At 45.6% G+C, this 26,868-nt stretch overlaps 1 protein-coding gene across 7 annotated transcripts in view; it reads left to right on the top strand.

Annotated features, from left to right (window-relative positions):
* LOC123759646 (adenylate cyclase type 1) overlaps window positions 1-26,868 on the top strand; it is a gene marked incomplete at its 5' end in the record, with an annotated part of 300,312 nt that overhangs the window by 107,431 nt on the left and 166,013 nt on the right. For all 7 annotated transcript variants that reach the window (XM_069317785.1, XM_069317786.1, XM_069317792.1 and 4 more), the window contains 1 exon segment: window positions 23,377-23,565. In XM_069317785.1, the coding sequence (XP_069173886.1) occupies window positions 23,377-23,565 (189 nt within the window).

Raw genomic sequence — 26,868 nt, 5'->3', positions numbered from 1 at the left:
TGTTCATTTAGCATTTCACACATTTCTTGAAATCGAGTTCAACAACTGTTTCAATGTCCCCATTTTCTTCTAGCTTATATCTCAAAGCATGTTTAATGTCCAAAAGGACATGACCACTCTTTCCCAAGGGAGGAAGGTACTGGATGTCAAATATCAATTCTTCTTTCCTGGTGAGTATTAGATCCAGTACTGACGGAACATCCCCTTCCCTCATTCTTGTAGCCTGCTTGACGTGTTGATACACGAATGTCTCCAGAATTAGGTTTACAAATCTGCCTGTCCAAATGTCCTCCATTCTTGCTTCGTAAGCCTCCCAGTCTATTGCTTCAAAGTCCCCCAATACCAACAATCGTGATTTATCTGTATCTGTGTTTACTATAATCTCATGACCATTATGAGGCCCTCTCGTTTGTCATTCAGTTCTTCCTTTGTCTATGAGTTGCTTGCTGGTGGGCTGTAGGCATTTACAATTATCAGTTTATTATCCTGATTGCAGACCTGCAATGCCACTATGTCAAATTCTCGAGGGTTTTCAAGTATTAACTCGCTTACCTTCAGGTGTTCTTTCACCAGTACAGCCACACCTTCCCCCTTCCTAGTTTTTCCTGTCATGTCTCCAAACTGAGTAGCCCCTTGGGAATACAACCTCATTAAAAATAATTTCTTCAAGTTTCAGTCTCTGTTAATGCGACTATATCTGGAACCTTAAGCTGAATTTTATCTTTCAGCTCTAATATTTTTTATCACACTCCATCTATGTTGGTATATACAATTTTTAGGAACATGTTCCCTTTTCCTTTGTTCTTTACTTCCCTTTCCACTAAAGATTTTGTTGCTTTGTTTTTATTTACCATTACACTAGCTTTCCAGCCCCTAACACTTTGTAGAAAAAGGAATTTCTTTCTTTCTTCATTTCTTTTCCCATTTAGACATTTTGCTTCAATGAGGTTCATTTTCAGATTTGATCTGTCTTCCTTTGAGAGGTCTTGTCTTATTGACCAAAGTTTCTCATCCTCATCACACTGCAATTTCCTGGCATTTCTAAGCATTTCCATCATGTGTTTCACACCATTAAATGTCACCCTTAAGGGGTGGTTCTTGTCTTTCTCATATTTTCCTATCCTAAAATCACTGACATTTTCCTTTTAATTTAGGCCTTCTCCTAATCCTACTATTTTCTTTGATTTTCATATTTTCTGCTGCTCTGTCCACCCTAGATGATACAGTATTTTCTTTTTTTAAACAGCCCAAAATTATTATGGACTTATTTCTATTGCAGTGTTTTGTACTAGTTTACTGTTGGTTACCAGTTCTTTCCTAATTGCTTGCCTAATTTCTGCTTCTTGTTGGTCATTTCTGATTTTGACTTCCAAACACACTTCCTTGATTGTTTCTCTTTCTATTACAGCTTGCGGATATGTCTCTTTTGTTCCTTCTTGTACTTTTCTAGTTCTTTATTAACCTCCTCTATGTGAGTTGTCAATCAAGTTTTTCTTTGCCTATCCTTGCCTAACTTCATGTTTACCCTCAGGGTACCTTGGAGTTGTTCACCATATGAGTCTATTTTCTTGTTCATTTCTTCAAAGTCACTACTCTTCACTTTCCATACCTCAATTTCTTTCACTAGTTCCTTGATTTGTTCCTCCTGATTCTTTACCTTGTCTGTTAATGCAGTAATTATCTTGCTAAAGAATACTTCCTTTTAAAGTGCTAAACTCACTCCTGAGAGTTCCATTTCTTCTTCTAATTTAAGCACTTTTTCTTTATACTACTTTAGTATATCCTCAATTATCTCTAACCTAACCTGTCTTGAAAACCACCACCTTGAATTTATTTCTGAGTAAAACCTTTGAAGGTTTCTGCATCTTTTGCTGCCTCTACTGACGACCGTGTCCTATCCAGTCCGGCCCCATCCCCCATCTTTGTTTTGATTTCATCAGTTCTGGTTCAGAGACCCTGGGACAAAACTTGTTTCCAGATTTGTGTATTTTCATATCAATCGCCACTGTCCACCTGTTATCGATGATCTCGGTATATTGATGGTATTAAGAACACCACTTGCATAGCCCTCCCCAGCACTATCATCCAGATATGATGCAAAGATCTTTGAGTTCTCAAGCTCCAGAAGCTTGTGTATCTGCTTGAGAACTGGTGTGCTTCTCTGTTTGCAAACCCACTAACATGTATAGCATTTCGGGCATAGTGTTTTGGTTCTGGCACCCCTGCTCTAAGGCTGTTTGTATGCAGCTGTGTAGTGAGATCCAGGAGTTGTGTGTACTTGGAGCAGAATGAGTACAGGGTTCTCTTTCCTGTGCACTCTTGGAGTACTGCCCTTGCACAGTCAGGGTTACCTTCCCTGGGGTGTACAGGGTATGCTCTCTTTAGGGGGGCCTCCTCACTTGGTGATCTTCACCCTTAAGGTAAGCTGTTGGTCTGTGACTGTCTTCCCTGGGATTGGGAGTGTTTTTGGCTTGTGGGTCACACTGAGATTGCATGACCAGCTCTTAGTACATAGGCTTGCCAATGTTTCTTCCTAGTTACCCCTTTGCGTGGCTTGGTCACTAACACCGTTTTTTTTCTGCTTGGAGGTTCTACCTTTCACCTTATTAGGTCTTCCTAGGGTGTGGGGGGCTGAACCTTCCTTGTTGCCCCCTGTGACGTTTGTGTTGGGTTTGGGTAGCTAGGTTGCCTGCTCTCTACAAGGGTTCTACTGGTGTAGCATTCTCAATGCCTGGGCTTCCTGCAGAGTTCATACCCGACAGGCCCTGGAAATCCCCTATGGACTCAGTTGTAATATGGTTGCCTCTTCAGAGTTCTCACTCTCCTGTTAGTCACCTGTGCTACCTGGTGACGTTCATACATTCTGCCTCCGCCATGCTGCCTGTTGGGTCGGTGACACCTACGACCCCGAGTCATGTGGCACTTGTTCTTCTCATGTGCTCTAGCCTTCCCTTTCCTCTGTTGCAGCTCGGAGTTTTCAGGCAGCAACCTCTTTGTATTCCTGGTTTTCAACTTTGCAGCGGTCTTGGTTGTATTACTCTGTTGGATACCCCTGGATTTGCCCTGCTTAGTGCAGGATTTGGGGGCATTGGTCACCTCGACCTTGGTTGAGGTGAAGGCCTTCCCAGGTGGACTGGTTTTGCTCTGCTCATCACCCTGCTTTTGGCTCCAAAGTGTTTGAGGGCTTTGTTTCGGGTCAGTGTTTAGCTCGGGATATGGCTTGGGTGAATCTGGGGTTAGCCCATTCCAACACGGATGCAGGGGTAGTTGAGCTTCTTGCGCCCACCAAACCTTCTGGGTTTTCCCAGTTGACCCCCTTTTTTTGAAGATTTTTCCCTTGGACTTAATTTTTCTATTCCAGGCAGTAGGAATGAATGAGAGCTGTGCCTCGGGACCATCTACTGCTGTTCTCGGGGATTGGGGGAAGGGGGGTGTTAGTTAGGGGCCTCTGGGTCCCATTTGACCTTTCGTTGGCTTTTGGGCGTTTTGCAATGAGTCTTTCCTGCTGGGGTGAGGGGGGTTTCTTATCCCACTTTTTCTGTGTGTTTCCTTGAATTGGGTTCATTTCTGTGGGCCTTTGGGTTCTAAGGACTTGTCCTTCGGAGGTTCTTCCTCCCAGGTTCCGGTGGTGGTGGTAGCAGCTCAGGAGGCCCTTTGTGTGCACCTCCTGTGTCTCCAAGTTTTTGGTTCAGTTCTTCCTCCCTCTTTAGGGGTGTTCCTAGGATCTGGAGTATTCCTGGCTAGTGGACTGTTTTGTTTTCCTTGGGGCTTGGTGCTGGTTTTGCCATCCTGCACACTTGACTAGCAGGTGGTGTGTCTTGTGTGGCAGATTTTGAGGTTTTTGCATCCCTTCCTGCATACATTTTTGTGTAGCTTCTGCTCCTTAACCATGTTGGCTCTTTTGGTGGCGGTTACCTTTCATGCTGTTTACCCTTGGTTCTGTCGAGCGTACCTATGCCTCCTTGTACTGCCATTTGTGGCCTCTGGGAGGGAAGAGGGGGGGGGGGGTCGCTCAACTTGTTTTCTTTTCATGGTGCTCTGCCCTCTGTTTTTAAGTTTACCCTCTGTTGGATGCTTCCTTTCTCCGGGTGGAAGATTTTTCATGTTCATCTCCCATCTTGCATGTTGGCAAGCCTGATTGGCCTGGTGTTTTAGACTTGACATGGGCTTTGGCTCTTCCTTCTGCTTCCCCCTTTCATTTGTTTGTTCTCTCCAAGCTCCATCTCAGGGTTTTGTCTGCTATGGCTGTTGTTGCAATCTTGATGCTGTAATGTTTAGTGTTTGTGGGGGTTGGTCTCGCTTCCTAGCCTCTGGTTGTCGGGTGGGCATGCTTCATGCCCTCCTCCATCGCATTATTTTTGTCCTTTGGCCTTGGTGGGCATTTTGTTCAGTTGCAGCCAGCTCCTTCTTTTATGGTGAAGAATGTGTCGTCTGGCTTTTGGAGGGGTCCTTTGGTTGTGGATGCTTGATTGGTTCGGCCGGAGGTTCATAAGTAAGTAATTATCAAAAGAAGGCACCAACCCGGGAAGACTATGTAGCACCCGGAGGTTCATTGTGCACTTTGTTTGGCAACGGTTTTACACTGCTACCTTCATGCTGCTGGTCCTGCTTTGGTGAATGCTTTGAGGGTTTCTGGTTTCGCTGGTTTTCTGTTCCAGTGCTTGTGTGTCAGGTTGTCCACAGTCACTCAATCTAGCCAGCCTGCGGTCTGACCTTGTGATCATGCTAACCGTGTATTTGCTGCTCTCATGGCTGTTTTCAATCATGTCTTGGGCCAATCTTCGGGCACGAGAGTTTTGGTGGGCGAACGGGGTCTTGGCAGCCTGCTATCTTGGTATCAGTAGCCTTGTGTTGCTTTGGGGCATGTGTCACAGCTGCCTATCTCTTCTTCAGCTTCATGCCTGCGATGCTGACTCCTCCCATGGTGTGTGTTTTTTTCTTTTCTTCTCTGTGGGTAGTTAGTTTCAGGAAGCCAATGGGGCTCCCCAAGAAAACTAGCATTAAATGTAATGAATGCCAATTTCTGGGTAAGTCCTGGACGCTCCCTGACCTCAGCCCTTCTCCAGAGCGTCGGTATGGTTTATCAGCTTTGAACCGAGGTTAGTTGTGAGCTAGTTGATCCAGTACGCTTTCTTCCTCCCCCCCCTCCCAAATGAGGGGGGGGGGATGGTGGGGGCATTCTTGCAGGCAAAAGTTTCGATTGAATTTGATGTTTGTTTTGGCACTTTCGAGGCTGTGGCCTCACTTTTTAAACCATGCAGTAGTTTTTGGTTCACCTACCTTTCTGGGTGCTTTCCTGGTGGTGGTAAGTATTATTACACTTTAAATATAAAGTTTCATAGGCCATCGCGCTCTGCACCTCTCAGAGGGGACCAAGTCCTGTCTCATGATCCAACCCGTCCTCTTAAAATAACGTCGCTTTTCACTTGTATGCGCGTTACGACCAAAAATGGACATACTGTAACCTGAAATGAAATCAACTCACGAAAGTGATGTACTGTTTTCGTTTTCTGTTTGAGTCCTCTGGCTTACTCGATTAGGTTAGGAGAGGAAACTTTCAATTAATGGTTTTCACGACGTTTTGAAACCTTAGGAGAACTTCTTGCCCTCTTAACCTACCAGAGGACCCTTAACTTGTTGTTTTGGAAAAAAAAATCCAAAATGCATTTTCAATTACATATTTTTCATTTTCAAACTACAGTACGCCCATTTTCTGCCATACAAGCAAACGACTAAATTCAGACGTAATTTGTATGTAGGCAGTTTGCCAATAAGGCCAATAAGAACTCCACGACTGATGATGCCTGATAGTATAGCACTGATCAGTATATGATTGCTTCAGAGAGCCTCTGGAACTCGCCCAGAAATTGGCATTTCAGTACATTCAATGCTGTTTTTTTTTCAATTTGGGTTTCATCAAAATACCTTTTTTTTTGTTTTGTTCTCCATTTGCAGACAATAATGTCCCATACCATGAATGGCTTGTAGTATCCTTTAACAGTAACAGCAGTTACGTAGTTTTTGGGGTAATAAAGCCTACACGTGACTGTCTGCATCTGAAAATGTACTTAATCATAATATTTTCTAAATTAAACCATATAAAATTTAATTTAGAATTAATTATTGGACATATTTTAACACTTATTTTTAAGTATTAAGAACTATACTATATATTAACTGTTCAAGATCTTTTTAAATGGTTGCACTGTTTTTCCTCACTAACTTTTGCAATTAATCACATTCGAATTCAAGTTCTTTGGCATTCGTGTCTATTCATGAACTTCCCAGATAACCTGCCCCTAAATGCTTTTATTTTTCTATCAGTCATTGATTTTAACGAATCTTTTATTACCAACAGCTATGTACTGCAGTTTTAGAATATTTTAATGGTGTACAAAGTTGTCTCCCATAACCTGCTACCATACACAACAGCAACTAGTAGTGAACTGTAATAATTTTCACTTTTATGGCACTGCACAAAATGTTAATTTTGTGATACCCCACCTTCATCCTCAGGCACCCCTATGTCCCAACCCCCACTTCCATTTGCTGGTGTACTTCCATCGTTGTGTGTGGGGGGCTTTGGCTTAAAATGCCAGCTGTGTGTGTGTTGCTCTCATGCACGTCTCGGCCAATATCGACACAGGCTGCCTCATCAATTGCTTGTTTCAAAGCTGTATTTGAAAGAGTCATTATTGATTTCAAAATCAATGCAGAATAAAATAATACTGCACTCATTAACACAGAGCTGTTTTTTATCACAAAACACAGACTTCATCATGGAGCAGGGAAATGTTTGCAGAATGTTACTCACTGTTCTAAATAAGGCATAAGGTTGGTCACTATTAAGAATAGGCAGTCCCATGTCAACCTGTCCTCCTACAAAGAATGTCGCTTTTCACTCGTATGCGTTACATAAGGCCAAAAATCCAGCGTTGAATGTAATGAAACGCCATTTTCTGGGCGAGTCCCGGAGGCTCCCCGGAGCTATCCAGGCTGAATGGATATGTATAACTTTCTGGCATCAGGCAATGCATGGAGTTCTTGCCTACCGGGGACCACGAGCCAGAACCTGGCCCCCTCTAGAGAGGCACGAGGAGCAATGGCCTGTAGAGACCCCCTTTATGATTGGGAGCATTCTATGTCTGCCATCGACCAGGACAGGCACCCAGAAAGGTAGGCGCCCCAAAACAAATCCCTATTCTGGTAAACTATTGCGACCGAAGACCGAACAGGTGGACAGAACTCCCCAAACGAAAATTAGCCCTCATGACGTCATTATATCGCCGCGCCGCCATCTGCGCAACCCCCCCCCCCCCAAGAGGGGGAAGGGGGAGCCCCAGACCCCACCGTCGGCGACCCAACCATTAGTTCTTAGGCTGGATGTCAAAAACGCGAAAAACACCGCCGACCGACCGGAGGGAGGGAGGGAGGGATGCCGGGGAGCCTCCGGGACTCACTCAGAAAATGCCGTTTCATTACATTCAACGCTGGATTTCTGGGGGGAGCCCCGTCGGCTCCCTGGAGCTAACTACCCAAAGATAAGGAAAAAACAGGGACTTACCCGGGCGGCGGTCAGTCCTCACTCCTCAACGCGAAGGCGAGACAACTGGCTGCAACCGTCGACCCAAAGCAACGCAGGCCCGACGAGGCCCAAGGAACATTCACCAGGTAGCGAGCGGCCAGGACCCTGTTCGATCTCCAAAAACCCCGGGCCCGAATGTCCACCCAAGACATGTTGGCAAAGACAGCCGCCAAAGCAGCAAATTTACGAACGTCGTGGGCCCAGGGAAAAACCACAGGCTGGCTACACTTAATAACCCTGCGGACAACCTGAGAGACCCGAGCCCGGGAACAGGGAAGAAGGGAAACCGGATTAACCCAGAGCGCATCCCCGGCAACAGAAGCCGTGGCGCGCAAATAACGGCGGAGAGCCGCAACAGGACACAACACATGATGCACCCCCGACCGGACCAACCAAGCATCAACAACCCACGGCCCCCTCCGGAACGCAGCCGACTCATTCTTCGCCAGAAAAGAGGGAGATGGCTGCAAACGAACAAAACGACCACCAGGACCGAAAGAGCAGAAACCCTGGCGCCGGAGGAGAGCATGAAGCTCGCCAACCCGACCCCCCGAGGCTAATGCCAACAGGAAAAGAGCCTTGGAAAAACGATCCCGAACGGAAGAGGCCACCACAAACCGGGGCAGAGATAGAAACGAGAGGACACGGTCCAAAGACCAAGACGGCTCAGGCGGCGCATGAGCAGGCCAGAGGTGAAACAACGCCCGGGATAACTTGCGAAACGGGGCAAAAGAACATCAACTCCGAAAGCAAGCTGAAGCGGCTCCGCCAACACCGCACGATACGAAGCGACAGTATTCGGCATAAGATGACAGTCCTGAAACAGCCAAGAGAGAAAGGACAGAACAACCCTATCAGAGACCGAAGAACACCGACGCAGAGATAGGAAAAACCGGAAGGACCACCAGGAAACCTCATACTGCCGCTGAGAAGAAGCACGCAGGTGGGAGACCAACAATGAAGCCACCTGCGCACCATACAACGAATGATAAACCCGAGTCAAAAACACCAGACGCGAAGACTCGAGGAGAAGATGGAACCAGCCTCGTACAGGGCCGGACCGATCTGCTGAAAGAGGCGGAGCCGCGGGAAGACCCTCAGGTACGGACACCGAGCAAGCAGTGCCTGAAACCAAGGCTGGGCCGGCCACCAAGGAGCCAGAAGGACCACACGACCCTGGTAAGTCTCCAAGCGAGTCAAGACCTGGAGCAACAGCGGAACCGGGGGAAAGAGGTACAGGTAATCCCACCTCGCCCAGTCCAGCCGAAAGGCGTCGACCCCGACGGCTTCGCAGTCGGGAGAGGGCGCCACATAAACGGGAAGACGCCTCGACCACGCCGACGCGACAGAGATCCACGTCCGGAGTCCCGAGCATCCGGCACAGCCAACGGAAGGAGTCGGCATCGATCGTCCACTCCGAGGACAGGGGACGAAACCGAGACAGGCCGTCCGCCAGGACGTTGGACACCCCCCGGACATGAACCGCCAGGAGAGCCAAACCCCGAGAACTCGGCAGACGAGTCACCAGAAGCGACCAGCCCCAAAGAGCCAAGGATCGCATCGAACCCCCTCGGTTCAAACAATGAAATACCGGGGTGCAGTCCGAATGGAGCCGGATCGTCGATCCGCGAGCGACTCGAATCCTCTGGAGCGACATCCACACTGCCGCGAACTCCCGCACTGTGCAGTGAGCCCGACGGAAAGACGGAACCCACCGTCCCTGGCTAGGCAGGTGAGCACTGGTCACAAAACCCCAGCCAAGAGACGACGTGTTCGTGTACACATCGAGCGAGGGCATGGGAAGGCGCCAAGGCACCGAACCCCGAAAAACCCGAAGAGGAAGCCGGCGACGCAGCAACCGACGCAAAGCCCCCGGAGGTCAAACCCAACGATCGTGAGAGAGGCGGAAGGGCCGGCCCCGAAGGAACCAGAACAGCCGACGAAGCCACACCCGACCCGGCGGGTAGACCATCATAGCAAAGTTCAGGCTCCCGCACAAACTCTCAAGCAACCGCCTTGTGACCCGGGAACCCCTCAGAAACGGGCGAAGGCGGGACCGCAGGCACAAGAGAGCCGCCGGAGGAAGAGACAAGGATTGTCCGAGCGTTCCAAACCAGACCCAGCCAAGACTGAACCTGAGAGGGAACCAGATGGGACTTCCGCCAGTTCACCAAGAACCCGAACCTGGCGAGCTGGGAAAGAACCAAATCCCTGGCGAGCAGACACGCGGACCGGCTGGGAGCCCAAACCAGCCAGTCGTCGAGACAGGCCAGCACCCGAACACCTAGCAGACGCAGGCGGGTCACCACGACCCGAGTGAGGCGTGTGAAAACGCGTGGCGCCAGATTCAACCCAAAGGGAAGACAACGAAAGCGGTAACCTTGATGCCCCACAACAAAACCAAGCCAGTCCCTGAACTCCGGATGAACCGGGACGTGCCAATACGCGTCCTTGAGATCCAGGGAAACCATCCAAGCGCCCCTCTCCAAGAGAAAACGGACCTGGGACAGCGTAGTCATCCGAAAGGAGGGGCACAACACCCATGGGTTCAGACAAGACAAGTCCAGAATGAACCGGAGGTTCGTGCAGTCCCGTTTCGGAACCGGAAACAGGAGGGAAATCCACCTGAGGGACGACGTCGTTTCGACTACGCCCAAGCGAACCCACTCCGAGATGACCTGACAGAGCGTAGGAGAAGAGGCCTGCCCCGCAAGCCCCGAACCCCCTGAGGGAGGAAGAGCCACCCAACGCCACCACAGGCCGCGTGAAACGACCCGAAAAGCCCATGAATCGTGGTACCAGGCGTGGGCAAACCGGACGAGCCGCCCCCCCATCGCCCCGTCAATGGGGCGAACCGCGAAAGGGCCGACGCACCTTGCGAGAACCAAGGCGGCGAACAGGACGGAGCCCACTCCGTCCAGCAACAGCCAGAACCGAAGGCGCCGCCAGCCCCGAATCTGGCACCAAAGGCCTACTCCGACGAAAAGACCCCCGAGCCCTGGCACGACCCTTCCGGGAAGGCCCCCACGAGCCCCCCAGAGCAACAACAACTCCGACATAGGCCAACAACTATCCGAGGCTGCCTGCAGATACTACCTCACCGCAGACTCTGCAAACAGCAACGGACAAAAGGGCGAGGATAAACGAAGAGCCAGGGCCCAGGCAGACTCCAAGGAGGAAGCTAGCACCGCCTGACGACACACGAGGCGAGAAGCATAGAACCGTGAAACCACATCACGCAGGATGGGCGCGAAGAGCTTCAACAAAGCAGACGACGCCCGCACAGCCGAGGGCAGCGCACCAGACCCAGCAGCGGCCCCAAGCGCTCCCACATCCAACTCGAGCCAATCCGAGGATAGGTCCAGGAGGGAAAAGAAACGCAGAGCCGAAGCAAGCAGGCCACGAGTCCGCAAATCCTTCGCAGTCAAGGCAGCCAAGAGGGAAGGAACCTGCACGTGAAGCTGCATGACACCAACATCCCACGGAAGGGCAGGGGCGAACATACAAGCATTCAGATGCTCGAAAGTGCCCCCCAGGAAAACCTGCAACGCCAAGGAAACTTCTCGCCACTCAAGCGCACGGGACTGACAGAACGTGTGCCAAGCCTCCAACGAAAAGAGGACAGTCTGCCAACCAGGACAACTCCGGAACCTCATAACGAAACCAGCACGAACCTGGGGATCCGTACACGAAGGAACGAGGCTCTATCAGGAAGGCATAATCCGGGTCACGCAAGAGGTAAGCCGCCAAGGCCTCCCGCACCTCTGAAGCTGGAACACGGGAAGCGGGAAACCTCTGGAAAGACGGAACCGAATAACCCTCGGGATCACGGAACCGAACTCGGGGAGGGGTGGACACCAAATCCAATTCGTACGCGGAGGGAGCGAAAGAGAACCCCTCTCCTTGTAACACCAAGCCCCGCTCGGAGGGCAAAAAAACCCAGGCGGGGTCCAATGGGGCCCAACGCCCCTAAGCCAACCCCTCCCCAACCCCAGGAACCTCACCCAGAGGGCCCGGGGCCGAGCCGTCCTCCTGAGCCCCCACCCCCAAAGAAAAGGTGGGACAAAGCAGGAACAAAGGGGGCCCACTGGCTAGACCCAGAAGCTTCGGCAGAAGGACCAGGCTCGAATGCCTCCGCCCCCTGCCCCAGAAGGGGACACCCCCGAGACCGCCCGAGTCTCACAACCGACTAAACCCTGCCCCGGCTCCGAAACCCTCAGACGTTTAGGAGCCGGCAGCAGGGGGGGGGGGGGACCGAACGAGCAACAGAAGGGGAAGGACTTGGAGGGGCGGACGGAACCAGAGCCGAAGCGACCCCCACCCCCAAGTCCGGGTCCCTATAACCAAAACGGGGCAGTCTCGGGGCATCCGGGGCAGCGACCTTCTAGCACGTTGCAGCAACCTAAACCGAGCATGCAACGCCTCAGCTGCCCTCGCCCGCATATCAGGCGCAGTAGCCTGGGTGAACTGGAGTACGTACAGACAACACACGTCGCACGACTCTGGGTCAAAACAATCACCGACCCAACAGGCAGCATGGCGGAGGCAAAACCGGTGAGTGTCCCCCTGAGACAAGGGGACAGAGCAACCGTCAAACTCGCAGGACGCGAGGGGGGACTCAGGAGTCACATCCATCAGACCACGTAGCCCCCGTGGGGTTTTCCAGGGCCCTTAGCCTTGATAACACGCTAAGGGAAACCCAGGCAGGGTACTGCGAACCGGCACCCAAAACTACCAACAAACTGCTATAGCTGAACCCCCGGGACGTGTACACTCACGGGGGCCAAGCGGGGAGGACCACCAAGTAGACAAACAGGAGACAAACCCCAAGAACAGCAATGCGGGACCAAACAGGCAGACCCCCCACCAGGCAAAAAGAAAAACCTCGCAAGAGGACAACGTACCCAGGCGGAACAGAGCCGGCCGCTGTTATAGGTGAAAACTAGCTGTGCAGTACCCTGCATCCCTGCCAGTGACGAAAACTACCCCTACCCAGAGACAAACAAGGGCAAGAAAAAACCCCAGCTGACCCCAAGGGCTGCCAAGTACCGAGCAGTACACGGCACAGCGGAGGTAGACCCCAAGGCGACCCAGGGAAGGTAGCCCTAAGCCCCAAGGGCAGTACTTAGAGGGCACCTAGGGAAGATAACCCTAGGCGCATGCAGCCCGAGCACCGTGGAATAATACTCCTGGCCCACACACCACCGGAAGGGACAGCTCAGACCACCAGGAACAGAACTGCAACTGCAAACAGGAGCCAGAGGCACGACCGCACCAGATCCCATCAGCCTGAGAACTGATGGTTGGGTCGCCGACGGTGGGGTCTGGGGCTCTCCCCTTCCCCCTCCTGGGGAGGGGGGTGGTTGCGCAGACAGCGGCGCGGCGATATGATGACGTCATGAGGGCTAATTTTCGTTTGGGGAGTTCTGTCCACCTGTTCGGTCTTCGGTCGCAATAGTTTACCAGAATAGGGGTTTGTTTTGGGGCGCCTACCTTTCTGGGTGCCTGTCCCGGTCGATGGCAGACATAAAATGCTCCCAATCATAAAGGGGGGGTCTATAGGCCATTGCTCCTCGTGCCTCTCTAGAGGGGGCCAGGTTCTGGCTCGTGGTCCCCGGTAGGCAAGAACTTCATGCATTGACTGATGCCAGAAAGTTATACATATCCATTCAGCCTGGATAGCTCTGGGGAGCCGACGGGGCTCCCCCCAGAAATTGTTTTACTAGAAAATGGAAGTGGCTTGCGAAAGTGACTCACTGTCCTGTTTTCTGTTTTGGTATCTCTGGTAGATTAGGGGAGGACACTTTAATTTGACAGTTTACTTGACATTTGGAGGCCTTAGAAGGATGGGCTGCACAGGTACAATACTCTTTGGCTGTCCTGGCGTATCTGTCATGGGCTGCTTTTTGAGTATGGGGGTATATTGGAGGTTTTTGTGCAGTTGGTGGCTCGGAGTCTTCTCTCTTTGCTTGGTCCCTGGTGCCCTTCTGTGGTTTTTGGGTTGTGTTTTGAAGCCATGTGAATGGCTTGATTTTGTCTTGATTTTTGTGGAGCTCCCTCTCCCTGGTTGGTGCCCATTTGCTCCTTCTCCCATGTATAAATAGCTTCAGGAAGCCACAAGGAACCCTCCTCCTCCACAGAAAATCATAGCTATAGACAAGAGACTGGAGCCAGAGCAAGCTGAGAAGGTGACCAGCACTGTGCTACACCAGCTCTCAAGCTGGTGGTGGAGCAGCTGGCTGACCCGGTCTGCCTCCATCCTCCCCCAAAAGAGAGGGGAAGGTGGGGCAAACTAGCTCACATTAGTTGCACGAATTTTCTATCATTTGTTTTCGTCGTGATTGGGGGGGGGGTGTTCTTATGGTGGTTTTGAGGCTACGGTCTCATTTCTAACCAAACAGTAGTCAGCTTTGTTTTGCTAACTTTTTTGGTTCCTTCCCTTGGCGATGGCAGACATAAATAACTTTACATAAAAATTGGAACTGTCATCTTATCCCAAAGTTGGTGCAAAATACAATTGATCGAAGTAAGTCCCTGATAATTTTTGGTTGCAAAGAAAAGGAGACAACATCTAGGTCAGAAAGAGCTGTAAAAGAAGCGAAAGTACTAGATAAAATTGTTGGCCACGTGGAAGGTCTTACTACCATAGAGAATGTCTGCGACTACCGGAGATTAGGCAGGTATGTAAAAGGGAAAGATCGCCTTTTGAGAATCACCTTAAACGGTACCAAACAGATGGTAGAAGTACTAAGGAATGCTAGAAAATTACAAAGTGATGAGGATGGGAAAGTATGGTTGTTAAGAAGAGATCTTTTGAAAGACAGAAGCTGAAACTGACCCTCAGAGGCAAAATGTCTAAATGAGAGCAGAAACGAAGAAGAAGAAATCAATTTTTTTTTCTACAAAATGATGGGGTAGGCAGGCCAGTAAAATGGTACAAAATGGCAAACCGACAAAACTGCTAGAGAAAGGGGTAGTGAAGAATAAGGAGAAGGGGAACATGTTCCTGAAAATTGTACACACTAGATCAAAGGAGTGAGATCAAAGATACTGGAGTTAAGTGATGTGATGCAGCTGCAGATGCCAGACATTGTTAAACTCAGAGATGAAACTTGAAGATGATATTTTAAATGAGGTCATATTCCCAAGGGGCTACTCAGTTTGGAAACGAGACAGAAAAATTAGGAAAGTGGGTGGCGTTGCTTTGCTGGTGAAGGAACACTGTTCTTTCGATTGTTGGTAGTCGGTGACTTCAACTTGAAATCCATAGATTGGGAGGCATATGAAGCTAGAACAGAGGACTTTTGGACCTGTAGATTCGTAAACCTCATCCTGGAAACATTCATGCATCAACACTTTAAACAGGCTATGAGGATGAGGGAAGTGGATGTTCCCTCCATGCAAGATTTGATATTTACCAGGAAAGAGAGAGATATTTGACATTCAGTACCTTCTTCCCTTGGGTAAAAGTGACCGTGTCTTTTTGGAAATAAAGTATGCAACGCGTGATAATCTGGAGGAAAATGAGGAGGTTGAAGCAGTTGAAAAACCTGACTTCAGGAGAGGACTTTATGGGGACCTTAGACATTTTTTTAAAGAGTATAATTGGACACAATAGTTGCTAGACAAGAAAGTAAATAAGATTTATGTCAAGTTTTGTGAAATATATGATAAAGGCACAACAAAACTTATACCAAAGCAGAGAAGCAGAACCAGGAAACAGGATTGGTTCAACAGAAATTGCAAGAGGTCCAGTGACCAAAAGACACAGAAATGACACAGATCACACTAACGTGATGCATCAAATGAACAAATCCACAAGGGCCATGACGAGGATTCGAACCTGCGTCCGGGAGCATCCCAGACACTGCCTTAATCGACTGAGCTACGACAGGGTTAAAAGGGTTGAAACTGAAGTTCTACTGAACTTACTGGATCCCGTAGCCTCTCCGAGGCACAAACCAGGCTTTTACACAACGGCCTATTGATATAGCTCGGATGCAGGGGGGGGGGGGTTGTGTAAAAGCCTGGTTTGTGCCTCAGAGAGGCTACGGGATCCAGCAAGTTCAGTAGAACTTCAGTTTCAACCCTTTTAACCCTATCGTAGCTCAGTCGATTAAAGCAGTGTCTGGGATGCTCCCGGACGCAGGTTCGAATCCTCGTCACGGCCCTTGTGGATTTGTACACAGAAATGAAATGGATATAGGAAGAGGCCAAACCCCCAATCATACCAGCGATACAAAGATGCAAGAAACAACTATACTGCAGTAAGGAGAGAGGCAGAAAAACATTTTGAAAAAGAAAAAAAAAAATTTCTAACTTCAGAATTGCTTTTAAATACATGGATGGCGATATACAAAAGAAATTGTTCACGACTTTTGTTAGGCCAAAGCTAGAATATGCAGCGGTTGTGTGGTGCCCATATCTTAAGAAGCACATCAACAAACTGGAAAAGGTGCAAAGACACGCTACTAAGTGGCTCCCAGAACTGAAGGGCAAGAGCTACGAGGAGAGGTTAGAGGCATTAAATATGCCAAAACTAGAAGACAGAAGAAAAAGAGGTGATATGATCACTACGTACAAAATAGTATCAGGAATTGATAAAATCGACAGGGAAGATTTCCTGAGACCTGGCACTTCAAGAACAAGAGGTCATAGATTTAAACTAGCTAAACACAGATGCCGAAGAAATATAAGAAAATTCACCTTCGCAAATAGAGTGGTAGACGGTTGGAACAAGTTAAGTGAGAAGGTGGTGGAGGCCAAGACCGTCAGTAGTTTTAAAGCGTTATATGACAAAGAGTGCTGGGAAGACGGGACACCACGAGCGTAGCTCTCATCCAGTAACTACACTTAGGTAATTACACTTAGGTAATTACACTCATTCAAAAGGTGACACCCCTAGGGTCAACACTTGAAGCAGAGAAGCTCCAGCATATTTCAACAATCCTAAGTATTGTAGTACAGATTGATGGTAGTGAGTGGTGTCCCAGAGAACATAAAGGTATAGTGCTCTTGAAAAATAGGTGAGATAACAGGAAAGTGCTAAGGGAAGTGAAAAATCGGATGAGAAAAAGTTGCCCTAGTGTTTACAGTGCAGAGAAGAACATTCAAGATGGCCACTGGCAAGGGGAAAAACAAAACAGAGCTTGATTTTGAGGGATTCAATGAAGAAAGCATTGATATTAGCAGTCTACATAACAAGTTGGTAAATTTAGATGCTATAGTGAACTCTCATGTAGAAATAATTAGTAAATTGAAAGAAAGTAATGACCATTTGAATAGCAAAGTTTTATGTCTTGAGGGTTTAGTGAAAGACTTGCGCAAGGATAAGAATCAATTGGAAACAAATTGCAAAGCCATGGAAGAAGAAAATAAACTCTTAAAAATAGCTTTGGAAGAAGTTAAAGTAAATTTAAACATAAATGACTACAATAGGTTAGGCAAGGAAATTCAACAGGAGAAACAGCTTTTGTCAGCACAGATGGAGGAAGTTACACAGGGAATAGAACAGTGCAAGAAAGATATGCAACTCACTTATGCACAAGTGGCCAAGGAGAAGGAAAAAATAGAAGAAGCAGTAAAGGAAGTCAAACACTGCAGCAACCAAGATAAAACAAACATTAGGCTGGAAGTGAGAAAAGAATTGGCATCTAACCTGAAGTTTGTGCAAAACACAGTTGATCGGAGTAAGTCCCTGATCATTTTTGGCTGCAAAGAAAAGGCGATAACATCTAGGTCAGAAAGAGCTGTAGAAGAAGCTAAAGTAGTAGATAAAATTGTTGGCCTCGTGGAAGGTCTTACAACCATAGAGAATGTGTGCGACTACAGGAGAATAGGCAGGTACGTAAAAGGGAAAGATCGACCTTTGAGGATCACCCTAAACGGTGCCAAACAGATGGAAGAAGTACTAAGGAATGCTAGAAAATTGCAAAGTGATGAGGATGGGAAAGGGTGGTCGTTAAGACGAGATCTTTCAAAAGAAGATAGAGAGAAGCTGAAACTGAACCTCGCCGAGGCAAAACATTTAAATGAGAGCAGGAATGAAGAAGAAATAAATTCTTTTTTCTACAAAGTGATAGGGGTAGGCAAACCAGTAAAGTGGTACATAAAGGCAAACCAACAAAATCAATAGAGAGAGGGGGAGTGAAGAATAAGGAGAGGGGGAACAAGTTCCTGAAGATTGCATACACCAACATAGATGGAGTGAGATTGAAGATACTGGAGTTAAGTGATGTAATACAGCTGCAGACACCAGACATTGTTGCACTCACGGAGACAAAACTTGAAGATGTAATTTTAAATGAGGTCATATTCCCAAGGGGCTACTCAATTTGGAGATGGGACAGAAAAATTAGGAAAGGCGGTGGCATTGCTGTGCTGGTAAAAGAACACCTAAAAGTGAACGAAATAATGACTGCCAATCCACAAGAAATTGACATAATAGCACTAGAGATCTGCCATGGGGATGATAAACTAATGATAATAAATGCATATAGTCCACCGCCAAGCAGCACATGGTCAAAGGAGGAGCTAGATAGTAAACGTGAAGGTCTTATAACAATAATGAGAGAGATTATAGTGAGAGCGGATAATGATAGATCACGACTGTTGATAGTCGGTGACTTCAACTTGAAATCCATAGACTGGGAAGCATATGAAGCTAAAACAGAAGATTTTTGGACCTGTAAATTTGTAGACCTCATCCTGGAAACATTCTTGTATCAACATGTTAAACAAGCTACGAGGATGAGGGAAGGGGACATTCCCTCCATGCTAGATTTGATATTTACCAGGAAGGAGGAAGAGATATTTGACATTCAGTACCTTCCTCCCTTGGGTAAAAGTGACCATGTCTTTTTGGGAATAAAGTATGCAATGCGTTATAAGCTGGAAGAAAATAAGGAGGTTGAAGCAGTTGAAAAACCAGACTTCAGGAGAGGACATTATGGTGACCTTAGAAATTTTTTTAGTGAGTATAATTGGACAGACTTGATGCTAGGCAAGGAAGTGAATGAGATGTATGTCAAGTTTTGTGAAATATATGATAAAGGCACAAAAAAATTTATACCAAAACAGAGATGCAGAACTAGGAAACAGGATTGGTTCAATAGAAATTGTGAGAGGGCTAGAGACCAAAAGACACAAAAATGGAATCAATACAGGAAGAGGCCGAACCCCCAAACATACCAGCGATACAAAGATGCGAGAAACAACTGCACGGCAGTGAGGAGAGAGGCAGAAAGAAATTTTGAAAAAGGGATTGCAGACAAATGTAAAACAGAATCAGGTCTATTCTATAAATTCATAAACAACAAATTGCAGGTAAAGGATAATATTCAGAGGTTGAAAATGCGAAATAGATTCACGGAAGATGAAAAGGAAATGTGTGAAACACTAAACGAAAAGTTCCAAAGTGTGTTTGTACAAAATGAAATCTTTAGGGAACCAGATACAATAAGAATTCCAGAGAACAACATAGAGCACATAGAGGTGACTAGAGACGAAGTGGAAAAAATGCTCAAGGAGCTCGGTAAGAACAAAACAGCTGGCCCAGATGGCGTTTCATCATGGGTTCTGAGAGAATGTGCATCTGAGCTCAGCATTCCACTTCACCTGATCTTTCAGGCATCCCTGTGTACAGGAATCGTAGCAGACATGTGGAAACAGGCTAACATAGTTCCAATCTACAAAAGTGGCAGCAGGGAAGACCCCCTCAATTATAGACCTGTATCATTGACAAGTGTAATAGTGAAAGTATTGGAAAAACTAATCAAAACTAAATGGGTAGAACACCTAGAGAGAAATGATATAATATCAGACAGACAGTATGGTTTTCGATCTGGAAGATCCTGTGTATCGAATTTACTCAGTTTCTATGATTGAGCCACAGAGATATTACAGGAAAGAGATGGTTGGGTTGACTGCATCTATCTGGACCTAAAAAAGGCTTTCGACAGAGTTCCACATAAGAGGTTGTTCTGGAAACTGGAAAATATTGGAGGGGTGACAGGTAAGCTTCTATCATGGATGAAAAATTTTGACTGATAGAAAAATGAGGGCAGTAATCAGAGGCAATGTATCGGAATGGAGAAATGTCACAAGTGGAGTACCACAGGGTTCAGTTCTTGCACCAGTGATGTTTATTGTGTACATAAATGATCTACCAGTTGGTATACAGAATTATATGAACATGTTTGCTGATGATGCTAAGATAATAGGAAGGATAAGAAATTTAGATGATTGTCATGCCCTTCAAGAAGACCTGGACAAAATAAGTATATGGAGCACCACTTGGCAAATGGAATTTAATGTTAATAAATGCCATGTTATGGAATGTGGAATAGGAGAACATAGACCCCCACACAACCTATATATTATGTGAGAAATTTTTAAAGAATTCTGATAAAGAAAGAGATCTAGGGGTGGTTCTAGATAGAAAACTGTCAACTGAGGACCACATTAAGAACATTGTGCGAGGAGCCTATGCTACACTTTCTAACCTTAGAATTGCTTTTAAATACATGGATGGAGAAATACTAAAGAAATTGTTCACGACTTTTATTAGACCAAAGCTGGAATATGCAGTGGTTGTATGGTGCCCATATCTTAAGAAGCACATCAACAAACTGGAAAAGGTGCAATAACATGCCACTAAGTGGCTCCTAGAACTGAAGGACAAGAGCTATGAGGAGAGGTTAGAGGCATCAAATATGCAAAAACTAGAAGATAGAAGAAAAAGAGGCGATATGATCACTATGTTCAAAATAGTAACAGGAATCGATAAAATTGATAGGGAAGAATTCCTGAGACCGGGAACTTTAAAAACAAGAGGTCATAGATTTAAACTAGCTAAACACAGATGCTGAAGAAATATAAGAAAATTCACTTTAGCAAACAAAGTGGTAGACGGTTGGAACAAGCTAAGTGAGAAGGTGGTGGAGGCCAAGACCGTCAGTAGTTTTAAAGCGTTGTATGACAGTGCTGGGAAGATGGGACACCACGAGCATAGCTGTCATCCAGTAACTACACTTATGTAATTACACTTAGGTAATTACATGCTTAAATATGTCATCAGTAAACCTGCAGTATTGGCAGAGCCTCAGTACCTGCAGTATACTCAGCTTTGGCAGAGTCTGGAAAATGTCTTTGAAAATGTAAGGAGTGCCTTGTGAAATGCTTCCCTTAGGCATCAGACCATAAATATAGTTTGAAAATGAACTTTGGACAGTTCATTTTTTCAACTTCCTTCGACAGTGAAAAAACATAAGAAATATTGAAAAGATTTGTGTTAGAATCATTAATTTTACCCTTTCAGTCATATTCAACATTACATACATATATGCATGCATACATACATACATACATACATACACATATATATATATATATATATATATATATATATATATATATATATATATATATATATATATATATATATATATATATATATATATATATATATATATATATATATATATATATATATAATAATAATATTTATTGTAGACATATATTATTAAATATGACCAAAAAAATAAGATTAATAATTCTAACACGAATTTTCTCTATTTCTTGTTTTTTAACTGTCGATGGTAATTGAAAATCAATTCTGAATTGATTTTTCAATTACCATCGACAGTGAAAAGAAACATAAGAAATATTGAGAAAATTTGTGTTAGAATTATTAATCTTACTTTTTCGGTCATATATAATAATATATGTCTACAAGAAAGACTGCTACCAAAATATACTAATATATATATATATTGGTGTATACTAGCAGCAGGTTTTCTTTTAAACATGTCTCATTGAATATGACCGCATATTCTGTATTTACTATCTTCTGATTTAGGGCTTCTATTCCTCTATTTTCTTAGCATCAGGGCTTAGCTGAAAGAGGAGTTCTCCAAAACTCATTTTTGTAATTTCAAGGTGAAGAAAAAAGTGAATTACTATAGAATGTATTACTTATTTATATAATTCTGCACAATGTTTTGAACCTCCACGGTTCATTCTCAAGTGAAAAGAATTTACAGAACTGGTTGATTTTACCCACACTGGGTCAGGTGATAAGACAATAAAGGTAAAAACATTGGGAATACATAAGGGATAAATGGGGGATGAAGCACTTAGCAACATGAGAATAGAGGTAACTGCGGATGGCCTATTGGCCCATACGAGGCAGCTCCTATCTACATACAAAGATTAATCAGGTGTAATTGGCCTGTTATGTTGAACAGTGTCTTCTGTATTGTCATCGTTATGTTCTGGTTTTGTCCTTGCTCTCATGGTGGGTAGCGTAAATAGTTCCGTGATTTGGGTGTTCATGGTAGGTTGTTCTATTCTTATGTGAATTGCTTCAAGAGTATATGTATGTATATATATATTGAAGCAATTCACATAAGAATAGAACAACCTACCATGAGCACCCAAATCACGGAACTCTTTACGCTCAGAGATTAATCACTTGATTAATCTTTGCATGTAGATAACAGCTGCCTCGTATGGGCCAATAGGCCTTCCGCAGTTACCTCTATTCTTATGTTCTTATGTATCCCCCCATGTTTTCACCTTTGTCTTATCACCTGACCCAGTGTGGGTATAAAATCAACCAAACCTGTAAATTCCTTTCACTTGAGAATGGACCATGGAGGTTCGAAACGTTGTGCAAATTGTATAAATAAGTGTAATACATTCTATAGTAATTCACTTCTTTTCTTCACCTTAAAATTACGAAAATGAGTTTTGGAGAACTCCTATTTCAGCTAAGCCCTGATGCTAAGAAAATAGTTAGAGGGATAGAAGCCCTAAATCAGAAAATAGTAAATAGTAAAAATAGTAAATAAATATATATATATATATATATACATATATATATATATATATATACATATATATATATATATATATATATATATATATATATATATATATATATATATATATATATATATATATATATATATATATATATATATATAAAATAAAAGGTTCAGCATGTACCATAATATATACATGTACAGTACAGGTATATGTATATATGCATAATCTACAATTATGGGTCCCTCCTATAGACTCAGAGAAAATAATAAAAGGAATTCAGAGGAGACCTTTTTGGTTTCTTCTTGAACACCAAACTATTTTATTCTCCTAGCAACCCGACATTTTTTTATCATTTTATACAATATGATTTATTTATTTGATTTATTGATATGAATGTTAAAAAAAAAGTTTGGTAAAGTATCTTTCACTTGTATACTTTAGATGCAGCATCTAGTTCAACTGCCTTTGCTTTAGACCAATATCTGTGACTTATATTTAGTCATGAATATCTTTGGCACACAAGAATGGTTATTTACGCTTGTATCATTTTTGCCACTAAGTGTAAATTTTGTTGCTTTTAAAAAGTTAATACTCGTGTCTGTTTTACATTTAACTTCACATCAGCATCAGCTCATACACATGTAGATCATGTGTTCTCTTTTACCAGCTATTATAGTATTTTGGTTTTCTCTTGAGTTACATAATATATTTAAACAAAATATTTTTTAGGTATAAATTTTCATAGTTAATGGAATAAGGTGCTCTGCACTATTTCAAAAGGTTATTAAAAGTAGTAAATAGCATTTTATTGTATTTTTTCTGTATAATGAAAGCCCTTGTATATCATGGAGATTCATGTTATTTTAAATATTCTTTTAAAATATTAACTTTTGAGGATTGTGCAACTTATTATGAAAACATTATTGAGGTAATGCTATATATACTTGTACATTATTTTTCAGTCAAGTTTGTTATCAGACAAGTTCAAACGACCATTCAAGAAGAGACACTCATCACTTCCACATGCACCATCCAACCGCGTCAACAAGTACTTGGCCCAAGCTATTGAAGCCAGATCTGTAGACAGAGAAAAATCAACTCATGTTTCATTAATTACTCTTTGCTTCAGAGACAGAGAAAAAGAGAGAGATGTAAGTTGATATAATTTATAAGGCATTTGAGTGAACATTAAATATTCATTAGGTACTCACCTAGTTGTACTCACATAGTTGTGTGTGTGAGAGTTGAGCTTTGGCTCTTTGGTCCCACCTCTTACCCATCAATCAACTGGTGTACAGATTCCTGCGATGGAATCACAGGTGTATCACTGAGTGTGTTAAAAAACCCAGATTCATAGGTGGGAAGAGAATGTAAGTGTTAACATTGTGTTTCTTTCAGAATCACTCGTCTAATTTACAACCAAGTTGGATTCTCATGGTCAAGAATTTCTAAATTCACCACAGAATAATGTAGAATTTTTACACAGATGGGTATAGGAGTAGATACCTCATGTTAGCAGGCTGCGAGTTTTCCCTTTACATAGCTTATGGTAAGTCTTACGTGCTAGTTTTTCAATGGAACATGATCTTCTATTTGGTTTTATTCCAAGGTTCTCAATTACTGCTGGGTAAATGGGTCAACAGTTATGGATTGATTCCTAGTCAATCCTCTTTAAGGTTTTGTCATGGGGCAAGTGAGTGTGTGTCATATTTTCTGGGAATGGATCCTCTTGATGGCGCCATCTCGCTGAGATGGCTCCCAACTATTAAATCACATCAGCTGTGAAGTTCAGTTTTGCCTACCAGGGACCAGTGCTAGAACCTGGCCCCATTCCCCCTCAGAGGCGCAGATAGCAGGTTACAACACCACAACAATATAAATAAATAATTATTTTCTTGTTTAAGTGTATGCTTTTTTGCCCTAACCTTCCCACTAGTTGAGGGAGGGGAGGACTGGGGCTCACATTATACACTATCACATTGGGGTTCCCCCCCTCCCCGGGAGAGGGAAGGGGGAGCCCCAGACCCCCGCACCGGCTATCCACCCTGCAGTTCTTTGGCTGAGGTGAAATGGCAAGGTTGTGTGCCTCTGGCTCCTGTTTTTCCAGTTCTGTGTCTTGTTGTGTGGTACTGTCTAAGTGGTGGTGCATGAGCTAGGAGTTATTTCACGAGTACTCGGGCTGCATGCACCTAGGGTCCCCTTCCCTAGGTGCCCTGTAAGTACTGCCCTTGGGGCTTGGGGCCATCTTTCACATATCACCTTTGGGGGTTGACCTCCACAAGGTCTTTTGCTGCTTGGTGATTGACCGCCCTTGAGTCAGCTGGGGTGTTTCATGCACCACTGTTTGCCTCTGGGTAAGGGGTAGTTTAGTCACTGGTTGGGGCGCAGGGTACTGTGCAGCTAGTTTTAACCTCTCATGGCAGCTGGCTCTGTTCCGCCTGGACACTTTGTCCTCTTGTGGATTTTTTCTTTTGTTTTCGTTTTCCTGCCTGCTGGGGGTGGTGTGCCCCTTGGTTTTGGTCACACCCATTTATATCTTGGTGGTCCTCTACTAGGCCCCATGAGTGTACACATCCCAGGGATTCAGCTTTAGCAGTTTGATTGGAAATTTTGGGCGCCGGTTAGCAGTACCTGCCTGGGCTTCCCTTAGCAAGATTATGCTACTAAGGGCCCTGGGAAACCCTACAGGGGCTCTTTGGTCCGATGGATGCGACCCCTGGGTTCCCTCTCGCTTCGTGCGAGTTTGAAGGTTGCTCTGTTTCCTCGTCTCAGGGTGAAACTCACCGTTTGTGCTTCAGTCATGCTGCCTGTTGGGTCAGTGACACCTTAGACCTGGAGTCTGGGGAGTTTTGTTCCTTGTTTGCTCTCCAATACACCCAGTCCACTGATCATGATATTCGAGTGCAGGCAGCTTCGGCATTTTTGCTTGGTTTAGGTTGCTGCAGCATGCTAGGTTGTTTGCTACCCCAGATGCCCCGAGTCCCTAAAACCCATTTTGGTTTTAGAGACCCGGACTTGGGGTGTTAGTCGCTTCAACTTTGGTTCAGTCCGCGCCTCCTTGTCCTTTCCCTTCTGTTGTTTGTCCTGGTCCTCCCTTCCCCTGCTTCCGGCTCCAAAGCGTCTGAGGGTTTCGGAGTCGGGGCAGGGTTTAGTTGGTGTTGAGACTCGGGCAGTTTCATGGAGGATGCCCCCTTCCGGTGTGGTGATGGAGGCATTGGAGCTTCTGGATCTGACCAGTGGACCTCATTTGTTCTTGCTTTTTCGGCTGGTCCTGCCTTTTCTTTTGAGGCAGGGGACTTGGAGGATGGCTCGGCCCTGGATCCTCATGGGGAGGTTCCTGGGGCAAGGGAGGGGATGACTTGGGGACCTTGGGCCCTATTGGACCCAGCTTGGGTTTTTGTACCCTCTGAGCAGGGCTTGATGTTACTGGGAGTGGGGGGTTTTCTTTTCCTCCCTCGTACGAGTTGGATTTGGCGTCAGTCCCACCCCGGGTTCAGTTCCGTGCTCCCTTGGGTTCTTCAGTTCCATCCTTTCAGAGGTTCTAGGCCTCCTGCATCCTGTCTCATGCAGTGCAGGAGGCCAGTGTGGCTTACCTCTTGTGCGATTACGATCCGGGTTACTCCTCTATAATGGATCCTTCTTCTTTTATGTTTGGATATTCTTTTGCTTGCTGGGTTTGTTATGAGGTTCCAGAGTCGTCCTGGCTTGCGGACTGCACTTTTTTCTCGGTGGAGGCAAGGCATACGTTCTGTCGGTCCCTTGTGCTTGAGTGGCTCGAGGCTCATACGGTGGTCCAGGTTTACCTGGGGGCGAATTTGAGCACCTCATTGGTGCTTGTTCGCTCCTGCCCTTCCTCGGAATGTCGGCATTGTGCAGCTTCACGTGCAGGTTTCCACTCTCTTGGCTGCCCTGGTCGCTGAGGACTTGTGCGCTTGTGGTCTGTTGACACTAGTCTTGTGGTTCTTTTTCCTTCTTGAGCTGTCCTCGGACTGGCTTGAGGACGACGTGGAGGCGCTTAAGGGGCCAATCCTGGGTCTGGTGCATTGGTCTTGGGGGGTGCATGCATAGTCTGCTCTTTTGAAGCTGTTCACGACGATCCTGCGAGATGTGGTAATTACCTAAGTGTAATTACCTAAGTGTAGTTACAGGATGAGAGCTACGCTCGTGGTGTCCCGTCTTCCCAGCACTCTTTGTCATATAACGCTTTGAAACTACTGACGGTCTTGGCCTCCACCACCTTCTCACTTAACTTGTTCCAACCGTCTACCACTCTATTTGCGAAGGTGAATTTTCTTATATTTCTTCGGCATCTGTGTTTAGCTAGTTTAAATCTATGACCTCTTGTTCTTGAAATTCCAGGTCTCAGGAAGTCTTCCCTGTCGATTTTATCAATTCCTGTTACTATTTTGTATGTAGTGATCATATCACCTCTTTTTCTTCTGTCTTCTAGTTTT

Source organism: Procambarus clarkii, chromosome 8, assembly GCF_040958095.1.
Source record: "Procambarus clarkii isolate CNS0578487 chromosome 8, FALCON_Pclarkii_2.0, whole genome shotgun sequence".
Classification (NCBI taxonomy): Eukaryota; Metazoa; Arthropoda; class Malacostraca; order Decapoda; family Cambaridae; genus Procambarus; species Procambarus clarkii.
Note: the sequence above shows the minus strand (reverse complement) of the source record. Positions and strands in the feature narration are given on the sequence as shown.